The sequence below is a fragment of the Cydia fagiglandana genome, chromosome 2, assembly GCF_963556715.1.
Source record: "Cydia fagiglandana chromosome 2, ilCydFagi1.1, whole genome shotgun sequence".
Lineage (NCBI taxonomy): Eukaryota > Metazoa > Arthropoda > Insecta > Lepidoptera > Tortricidae > Cydia > Cydia fagiglandana.
The window spans coordinates 7,890,125-7,900,882 of NC_085933.1; the positions used below are offsets into that span (position 1 = coordinate 7,890,125).

The 10,758-nt window shown below is 35.7% G+C and overlaps 2 protein-coding genes across 2 annotated transcripts; both read left to right on the forward strand.

Annotated features, from left to right (window-relative positions):
* The first annotated feature begins 5,660 nt into the window (after window positions 1-5,660).
* LOC134679600 (uncharacterized) lies at window positions 5,661-8,227 on the forward strand. Its single transcript, XM_063538551.1, has 2 exons — window positions 5,661-5,772; window positions 6,431-8,227. The coding sequence occupies exons 1-2, from the start codon at window positions 5,751-5,753 to the stop codon at window positions 7,966-7,968; spliced, it is 1,560 nt and encodes a 519-aa protein (XP_063394621.1). The 5' UTR covers window positions 5,661-5,750; the 3' UTR covers window positions 7,969-8,227.
* A 1,428-nt stretch (window positions 8,228-9,655) lies between these two features.
* Window positions 9,656-10,300, forward strand: LOC134672461 (uncharacterized). Its single transcript, XM_063530383.1, has one exon. The coding sequence runs from the start codon at window positions 9,656-9,658 to the stop codon at window positions 10,298-10,300; it is 645 nt and encodes a 214-aa protein (XP_063386453.1).
* Window positions 10,301-10,758: the final 458 nt, after the last annotated feature.

Sequence of the window (10,758 nt, forward strand, 5' to 3'; positions counted from 1 at the left end):
ATGAATAGTACAAGTAAAATTATTGTAATTTTAATTTTATTGAAGTTGTATAAAATATGTTATCATCATCATCAATTTATAATTCGTCGTCGTAATCGTCGATATTGTTAAGCTTATTACAACGCTACAAGGTTTACAAATGATCAGTTGAAATTAAATCTGTTAGTATTTAGTTCATTAGGTCAAGGCTTAGTTAAGAAGGTTTCATCCGGATTGACTCAAAGTTTGCTAAGCTCGTTGAACTTAATTGCTGGCTACAGAGGGTGCTTGTAATATCCATATCCGACTGACAGGTTTTTGTAAATAGATGGGAAGTCTCTGTTTATATTCATCCCTAAGCTTCAAGTTGTTAGAGTTAGATCAAGAAAAGTCTGCAGCGATTTTGATGGCCCACGCAGTGCAAGTGTTATTTATACGTTATAATTTCATAGAAGTTTGACGTTTAAAGTAACACTTGTACTGCCTAGGCTATCAAAATCGCTGCAGATTTTTCTTGGTCTAACTTTAACGACATTTTAAACAAAAAATTAGACTATATTTTTTTTATCGTAATCTAGGATTCAAACTTAAATCCATCCGTCAGCTGGAACCTAAATAATTGCAAAAGCCAATGTAAGAATAAATATTTAAGCAAAAATGCATTTATTAATAGAATTAGAAATAGTACTTCATTTTTAAATGGCAATAAATGTAACTCTAATCTAATGACTTAAAAATGATTATATTGCCATACATGATTTTAGTTTACTACATATTTATCTCTACGACAGAACCCAAAAACTACCCTCAGCACTTGCAGTCGACTACCTAAATGCAATTTGTTGATATGTCGACAGAAAAAAAAGTGTGAATGCTCGGTGTTTTGCTCAGTGAAATTAGCTGCCAATAGCAAAGCCCGCACTATTATAAGTTAGTTCATTGTTACAGTGTTTTTAGAACTCGCGCGGAAAGCATTGAGCCTGTATTTATGATTAACTAGGCAAAAATACGTGCTCGTATATTTTCAGAAAAGTGGGATAGATTGTTGGTCTACTGGCAATGGCCAGGGCACAACTAACTATGGAAAGATCTTAATAAAATTATATTTTGAGAATGTTCTTACTAATAATCTAACTTAACTAGAATAATATTAAGTTTACTAGTTTTTTTAAATAGACTACATTCTACATTCTATTCTATTCTATTCTATTTAGACATATTAAATGAAACACCGTAAGATGTATGGATTATTTTTATTTGAAAGTTAATACATTTCCTCTTTACACTGTAACTGAATGTATAGGTACATTGAAAAATAATAGAGGTAATTAGTTTATTGTGCTTACTTCCAATTCCTAGAAGGTACTATTTTAATATTTAGATATATTTAAGTTACTTTTGTATGATTATTTATGTACCATTAACCTTTTGTATAATAAATAAATAGCCTTTGTTACTTTGTTTATTTTAAAATTACCAAACGACATGACTTCTAGGCCCTACAAAATTAGTTGAGGTGATAATTTTTATACTGCGAACCAACAAATGATTTAAATTGGATGGACGGAATACTATATACATATCACTGATGACCTATTTCTCATGAAAACAGATAAAATCGTTATGTATTCTAGTGTTTAAACAGTGCAGCCGAAATGAAAACAGACGCAGTGTGATCTGATCTCAGGGCAGCGTGCAGCGGCGCGGCGAGATCCCGTGCGCCCCGGCCCCGACACGCACGGCTCCGCGCGGTTTGCGCAGGACTTACCCGCTATACTAATATGTTTGTCATATCCCACCACCCCTGACAATACACTAAGGATGATGACGCTAGTTTAGTTATATATTAGTTCTGCGTGCATGCGAAGTGATTTCTTACTAAATTTTATTGTCTCTACACCTCTACAGGACGTATAAGAAAGTATGGTGCAATCATCATGTGCTTTTGTATTGGGAAAATGCATGTATTCCAGGCATTAAAAACGAAGGTCGTTTTGAACACCTTTGGATCTGTTATTACAAATAATAATATTGTTTTTTTTTTGTATTGTATCGTCACCCGACGAAATACGTTCGCCGGCTAAAACGCATTAAAAAAATTGCTCCTTGAATAGAAACATGAATAAATAAAAAAGAGAGATCGAAATTAAACTTGTGAGACATATTTTAAACTGTTTAGACAACAAATGTTTCATTCACTTGAATTTTTAGTCGCTATTGGCGACATGTTTCAGGCCCGTCGGGGGTCCTTCCTCAGGCTCGAGTGCTCGCGGCGGCTGCTCTTCGTGAAACCGTTGTCGTCTAAATAGATAAGGAGATATTTTTTAACTACTTTTATGTGCCAGATATATTTTGGATCATGGTTGTTCTTAAAATGTGCAGGAATGGAGACCTATTATCCCCATAATTGGTCTCCATACTTACACAATTTTCAAACATTTTATTTGTTAGCCTCATTTCTGGCTACCTATAGTCCATACCTGCCTATGTACGAAAGCCACTTTCCCTTCCTTTCCAACCAATAAATATTCTAGCAATTATACCAAAGATTTAAACCGAACCAGATGCTTATTGCAATGCACATCGCGCGTCCTATAATCGTGGCAACTGCGCACGGGCATAAAAATGCACGTGTTTACGGATGCCGCAGGCCAATATCCACCAGACTGATTGCTTCTTTACTGTTACACGATAAAATTTTACTACACACCCATAAAATGTACCCGACGACCCGCGGGACCTAGTAGCTAATATATTTAAAACTGCACTGTAAACTGTAACTAACCTTTATAAAACATTGAACGTTAAACTGAATCGTATAAAATAAATCCTCACTGGCTGCATTTTGTAGATTCCACTTTTAAATTAAGAATTTGCTCTTGTTATTTATACCACATTGGTAAACAAGCATACGACGCGTCTGACGTTAAGCGGTTGCCGTGGACTTTGGTCGCATCACCTGCAACTCTAGATGTTGTCGAGGGAATGCATGTTATAACCCTTATATTATACCAACCCTTTAAAACCTGCACTGTATTGCAGGGTTCTTGAAAAAGGAGTTATTTTAAGGATCCCATCCCATTCCTCGAAAAGACCTCGGTAGGGTCACATCTAGAAAAATAAACACTGCTCAGTTTTTATCAATCTTTACATGGGAGGTATATGGATTATATGGCATGTACCTATGCGTAAATTAAATGTAATTGTTAATCCTCACTCCAACTACCTAACGTAGAGGGTAAAGTAATCTTAGTTAGAATTTAACACAATACTCGTACTCATATATTTTATTGTGTTTCATGTGTTCAGAGGATCATATGAATAAATATGATACTATTCTGGTGATGTGACAGAACAACATAATAATATTTGGTATTCAAAAGTATTCTACGCCCGCCGTATTCTGTCCTAGATGTTTGATAACTAACAGATTTTATAAAATTTATACAAACGGCCCAAAAAGTCAGCGGCTGTTGCACAGCCCGCCGAACCGTTCAAATCGTTTAGTAAACCCCGAATAGGTTGTGTACAAGTGAGGTACAACCATTTTAATCAAATGGAAATGGAACAAAGTGAAAATGTACACCTCAATTATTCCAACGTGCGCGTAGACAAATAACCACGTGTCAGCGTGACCCTCGCCAATATTCTGTGGACAGTTAACACTGTTAACAAACATTTTCCATTCTATGCGCTAGCGGATACTAACAAATAACTAGAACGAGTAATGAGTAGGATCATGAAGTTGGTATACACGTATACACAAATAAGTAAATTGTGCTTTATAGATTATAGAAGTATCAAACAGAAAATGTAGACGGCAAAACGTGACTCAAAGCTAAAAACAGACGTAATTAAGGGACCCACAGATTAGATTACCAGTTTGCCGGACGATATCAGCCTGTAAGTTAACGCAAAAGGTGACAGTTCCGAACAACTGACAGGCTGATATCGTCCGGCGAGGTACTTACCATGGTAGCTGCAGCTTCCGTCTGTGGGCCCCTTTAATAAATAAAGATTTTGATTTTGTTGTTTAACGAAATTGGTTGGTCCTATGTCCTAGGTACGAGTATAATAATAATAAGCGACGTTTAGTATGACTTACAAGTTTCCCTCGTCATACTTAAATTGTATGATTAATACGATAGTCTCGCAAACCAATTCTATCAGTACAAAAAGACGGCAAATTAAAAAAAAACGGTACATTTTTAATTGAAAGTCTTATTAAGCCTTACTGCCTTGTTTCAAAGTTACACGGAAGGTGACACTTTTTTTTCTTTGCATAGTTATTATTTCCGATATAGGTAGATATATTGACTCTACTTAGTTAAAAATGATTTTTGAAGACGTCCATTCGTTTCGAACAACACATACTTAGTGTAAAAGCGACAGACAGACAGACATAGGTGTGGTATAAGGCGAAAATATAAGGGTTTCTATTTCGTTGACTAATACTTAAAAACGGTAAAATGTTCAAATTAAAACTAATATTCTATTAATAACTAACTCTATTGACGAGTCCATAAAGCGAGTCAATAAAACAAAGGTTTCGTCCGTGGTTCCGGCTGCGCCGCACGCTCCGACTATCTCCAATAAAACACAAATACCTCAGCGATTGAAATGCGGCAGGAGCGAGCTGTTTACTTGATGCCGCCGCAGCAGCCAACTTAACGGCGCCCAAGATTGCTTTTTTCAATGTCCACTCACTTGTAAATTGCTATTGCGTAAATTAAAAATGTTATTGGGTTTCAATGTTGAATGCAGCTGGTAAAACTTAAGGTTTATTTCTTACACTCAAGAGCAAAAACAGTGTACTTTGTGTCGTAATTCTGTACAAATGATTCCCATTTTTGGAGGTATGCTAGAGTTGTTAATAATCTCGAAAAATGATAAATATTAAATATTTGGGAGACCGAGCTTTGCTTGGAAAACATATAAAAACTCCAAAATGCGGTTTTCCCAGAGATATATTATATAAATAAACAAGAATTGCTCGTTTAAAGGTATTGGATAAATATGAATAAATATAATCATTTACACTACTATTTTTATACTACGTACTAGTGAACAAACCCTCATTAATATTGTGGAGGTCAGGTGCAAACTACTATGCAATCCCAAGTTATTTAATAACGATAACAGGGTGAACATCGTTTTGTAATGCCCGACGCAAAAAGAGGGTGTGTTAAGTTTAACGCCAATATCTGTCTATCTGTCTGCCTATGGCATCGTAGCTCTGAAACGGATAGACCGATTACGATGCGGTTTTTTTACGTGAAAACGGGTTATCTTGTGGTGTTTCTTAGCTATGTTTGAGAAAAATCGATTCAGCAGTTTTTAACGTCAGCTCTTTTCCAAAATGATGTAGGTAAGGCATTGTTGGCATAAAATGGTTATATACTCCAATGGATAAAACCCTAGGTTAGTTTAAAAACCTTGAAATAATTATAAAATAAAATAATAAAACTCCCTACGCAGAAAATAAATATAGAAAAGTAACCCTTAAAAAGTTGAAAAAATGTACCTTTTATCAGTTGTTAGAAACCAAAGTATAGATTTTTGTCCATCATAATAGCTATTCGCAATATAAAATACGTAAGTAATCACTCTGTAAATGGTAAAATAGCAATTAGTTCTGTCTGGCGCATTAGTAGTGTTTACAGCAAATGAAAGTTAATGAAGTTGGAATTAAAGCGATAACACAAATTAATCAGGAGCCGAGAATAATTGAGGCAATATAAAGTGCGATTCGCGCGAGTCGACCGAAATCGATGGCCATGGAGCCAACTGTGTGTAAGTAGCTTACATCAGTAGGTATAGTATACTTTATTTGATAATCCATACCTGTACTATCCAGCACTGTTAGCTAAATTAAGTACCTAATCGCTAGGTTTAGGAAGTGCTTGGCTGCCGTCCTCTTCTCCTCTTCTCCCACTTAACTGATGACATCTGCCTTAATCCTCTTTTAAGTTTGTTTCATTTGTGATGTTTAATAGTCTTTATAATTTAATGTAAAGTTCGTTACTCGTTATATTGTAATGTTTAGATAGTTATTTCTTCTCTGATATTTTTCACTGTAGCTATAATATGGTGTTAATTAGTTTGTAATATTTCCGCTCAATTGTAAAACATGCTGTGTACACTTGCTTTGGATCTCGTGCTAGATTTAAGCCATAATGTGCAAATATATTACCCATGATATTGTACGATGTCTGTTTAGTGTACCTAATAAAGTAAAATAAAAAAAATCGTCCGGTTATGTATACTTAACTAAGGCCCACTTGCACCATCCCACTAACCCGGGGTTAAGCGGTTAAACAGTTAACTTAGTGTCAAATTGTACTCGTAACCATGGCAACTCCAGGTTTAACCGGTGAACCTGGAGTTGCCTAACAATAGGGTTAGTGAAATGGTGCAGGTGGGCCTAAATTATGTTTTATGTAATTTTCAGTTTTCATCGCACTGATCGTGATTGCAAATATAAAAAACTGTGTGTCAGTGGAGACTAATAGCGCACGAGGAAAAAGTCCTATAGAAAATTTCAATGAAATGATGGAACAACTAATTGCAAGAACTGAGGGAAATCATACACCAGCTCCAAACGGAGAAACAGTCATGAACCAAAATCAGAAACAAAAGCATGCACAAGAACCATCAACTGAAAGACAAAAGTGGCAGGTTTTAACCACAACAGCAGTTCCAAATACGGACAGTGCAGATGCAAGTGTAAATTCAACTGAAAATGATTTAAATAATAAAAATTCTAAAATCATTTACGTAAACAATTTTCCTTCGAACAAGTCTTTAGAACATGCCAGAGATGGCAAAATAGATAGTGAAAATAAAACGCCACTTCCTTTTTTTGGCCATGACGACCATAATATACTTGAGTATTTACGTGATAGTACAAATTTAAAACCAAGCTTTAAAGATAACGAAAATATGTATGAAAGAACTGAGCCACAATATAATTTGGAATCATTAGAAGATAGTAATAAACTACCGTGGTTTAATTATAAAGATAGTAAAGAAAGATTTGAAGATCTGCCACCTAGACGCAGTTTAAGTCACAATGTACCAATACCTCCTACTATTCATAACCCGACGGATAATGGTTTAGGGGTTGTTCTTAAGGAGGAAATAGTTTTTGAAATTGAAGACGAAAAACCACCTGAATCTCCAAATCCTCCAGTAAAGATTCGTATGCACACTACAACGCCAAAACCAAAGCCCAAAATCAAAGGAAAAAATATGACTATTACATATCTTCCATTTTTTTCAGGTTTAAGAAATATCTCGGGTAATATCACAGACAAACCGAAAATTAACAGACTCACTCATATGAAAACCCAGCCATCTAAAGGCAGACCTCCAATTGCGGGTGCAATTATAAACAAAAATCAATTTGATATTCCACCACAACTGCTAAGGCATGCCGAGGATAATTTGCAACTGCAGACAGAATTTAAGAAATTAAATGATAAAATTAATAAACTTCAAGAGATCCTGAATAAAACTCTTGATAAGAAGGATGAACCCACGTCTCGTACTTTACAAGTATCAAATAAAGACCCCAAATTGCCTGAACTGCCTGACAAACCGCACACTGAGGCTGATGTTTTAAGAACTGGTGGTTCTGATGTAGGCCATCCAAATTTAGCAAAAACCTTGACAAATCCACGTGCCATATCAGTAAGTCGCAGTACTACACCACTTATTTTAAATTCAAATCAAGGAATGGTGGAAAACGAAATATTGAGGAAAAACATCCTACCGCCCTTACCACCGATTTTACTGAATGAAGCTCCGTTAACAGAACCAAAGATGTTGCAAAGGCGTTTGCTGCTACTTAAATTGGCAAATATTGCTAAATTGAATCGACATGTGCATATGTTAAGCAAAATGAGAAAAAAATCCAAATATAAGATACATCCCGTGCCTGTCTATCGTCGGCGAGTAATTCTAAAACCGCTTGCGAGGATTCCGTAAAAACAGGCCTTGACTTGGAATTCGTAAACGAACACTCCATTTATTACATATATTTTGGCCTCCTGGCTGTCCTAGTTTATCACAAAGTTGCTCTTAAATTATAAAGAGCGACCATAGAAAAAGCGCGGAGTTTTAATCTACCCTACATACCAATCAATAAATGTTTTAACCTAAACCTATTTGACGCTCACAACGTGATACCAGAAAAAGTAGCCACGTGGCTGAAACAATTTCTTGTAAGTATATCTATCACCACATGACATTCGTGCATTTTTTTGACATAAGTAGCTATCGAAATTTCAATATTTAAACAGTAATGAAAATACGCAAAAGGTGATTTTTACGAAACAGAACATTGAATTATAACCTACTTAATAAATTAAAGCTTTTAAGACATTGCCGATTCTCTGATTGTTTTACCAAAATGATAATTTTGCGTATCTATAAATTTGGCATTTGTTGGGGTACCTATGCCTATAAGAAAATGGATTTTTATTGGTACAGCCAGCATCAAAAGTAGCGAATCAGACTACGTGTCAAAAGTATCTGTCATTCTCTAATAACTACCAAGTAGAACATAATTGTTCTACTACACAATAATCTAAAGATATCTTTGACCGCGAACTGTAGATATATCTCTATTTGGAAAGGTACTTTGGGGTGGAAGAACTTTTTACTTAACTACTACCAACTTTTTTTTTAACTTTTTTACTTTTCTTTTTTTTACATTTTTACTTTTTTTTTGAGCTTTTTTTGTAGTGAATGTAACAACGCTTGAATACTCCCGGGAGTTATTTTTATATCTATAAATTGGCAAGCACTTAATTGTTTACAACCACATAGTATACAGTCACTAAAATGAACTATCTGTTAATGAAGTTAGGTCATAATTAGAGCGTGTTATTCGGAACCCTGAAGTTGTTAATCAGTCACCGGCAGCTAGTTAGTAAAGTTGCGAATTGAAATACAAAGAAGCTATCCGTTATTCGCAGTCTAACTAGTGAGCAGCGAGCAAACACGATCAAACCGAAGTCCTACTGCGCTCAAAGATCTAGTTAACTGCGGATGCCGTTGGTGCTGGCGGCGTTGTTTGTGCGGCGGCGCCCGTCAATAGCTCGTCCCGCAAGAATACAACAATGCGTCCCGGTGTGTAATTCTCTAAACAGCTAGCATTAACAGATAAATTAATTAAGCGAGCGCTTCGCTAGCTGGCGTAGACTACATGGCGAAACATCTAGAATGGGGTAAGGGTGCTTGTGGGTACCAATAAACAAACAAATAAACAAAACAAATCATCTTTCTCTAAAGGAAGGTTTTCAATATTTATGCCAGGGCTGTTTTTTTATTTATATAGCAGCATTTATGTTTAGGTAAAGCAAATAAGTTGTAAAGAGGAATTGCTAAAAATGTGAAATAATTGTATGGACCAGTAATACCTAAGGAGACAAGCAAGCTACTCTGAAATTAGTGTACCAATGTACTTACTTGTTTCATGCATCTAAAACCATGGCGTATAGTTTTTATAAGGCACAAGAAACATATACAATTACTAATAGCTCATAATTAAATATCATTTGCTAATAAGCAGTTATTTTAAAGTTGTATTACTATAACTCAAAATCCTCTAATGCAATTTGACCCGTATGATATTGGTAAATTTATAAATAACATAAGCTACGCAGACGACATGGTGTTGCTGAGTCCATCAATCAGTGGCATACAAGACCTGTTGACGATATGTGAGCGGTATGCGGATTCTCATGGCCTCAGGTATAATGCCTCGAAGAGTGAGTTGTTAGTTTTTAAAGCGGGTACTAAGAGCTACCCGCGTACCCCTCAGGTTAAACTTGGCAACACTCCTCTCAAGATAGTCGAAGAATTTAAATACCTGGGGCACTGGGTTACGTCATCCCTCACAGACAACAAGGACATCGAAAGGGAACGCAGGGCGCTGGCGGTGAGGAGTAACATGTTGATCCGTAGATTTGCTAGGTGTAACAGAAACGTTAAAATTACCCTATTTAGGGCATACTGTCAGTCATTTTACACCTGCAGTCTATGGATCAACTATACTCAAAAAACCTACAACGCCCTGCGCGTCCAATATAACAACGCTTTCAGGATGCTGTTGGGGCTCCCGCGGCATTGCAGTGCGTCAGGCATGTTCGCGGAGGCGCGCACGGATGGCTTTCACGCGATAATGCGAAAACGTGTCGCGTCCCTGCTGAGACGTATCGCCGGTAGCCCCAACAGTCTCCTGGAAACAGTGGCAGGACGGGAAGATAGTCCCTTCCATTACTACTGGAACAAGATGCACATGTTGCGCACCTAGTTTTTAAGTGTAGTTTGTAAATGTATATAGAGTTTTATTTAAGTGTACTTATATGGAATAATTTAATTCTGAAATAAATGATATATTATTATTATTATATATTATATATTATTATTATTGAGAGGTTTTTTAAATATTTCTATCTATGAAAAATTATGGAAATAATGAGAGGAGGGCGGGGGCAATTTTCAAAGACTAGCTACTAGATCAAGAGGGGTGGGGTACATACAAAAGGACTTGATTATATAAATAAGTTTTGATTTATAATGGAATAAAAAAAACGTTAACATTAGTTTCTGTAAATATTACAGGAAAAATATAATTAAGTTTATCTCTATATTGTTTTTTTATTGAACAAAAATGTATATTTTTTGGAATTTAACCGCCTTTGCATGCTGTATTTTTAATCTGTTGAAATTTCCATATCATCAAGTAGGAAGTATTTTTTTAATAAAAAA

What these genes read in the sequence shown, in the direction of transcription:
- LOC134679600 (XM_063538551.1), top strand. Translation starts at nt 5,751, where the DNA reads ATGGCCATGGAGCCAACTGTGT. An exon ending in GGCCATGGAGCCAACTGTGT is followed by an intron (nt 5,773 to 6,430) that starts GTAAGTAGCTTA and finishes TGTAATTTTCAG; the next exon opens with TTTTCATCGCACTGATCGTG.
- LOC134672461 (XM_063530383.1), top strand. Translation starts at nt 9,656, where the DNA reads ATGGTGTTGCTGAGTCCATCAATCAGTGGCATACAAGACCTGTTGACG.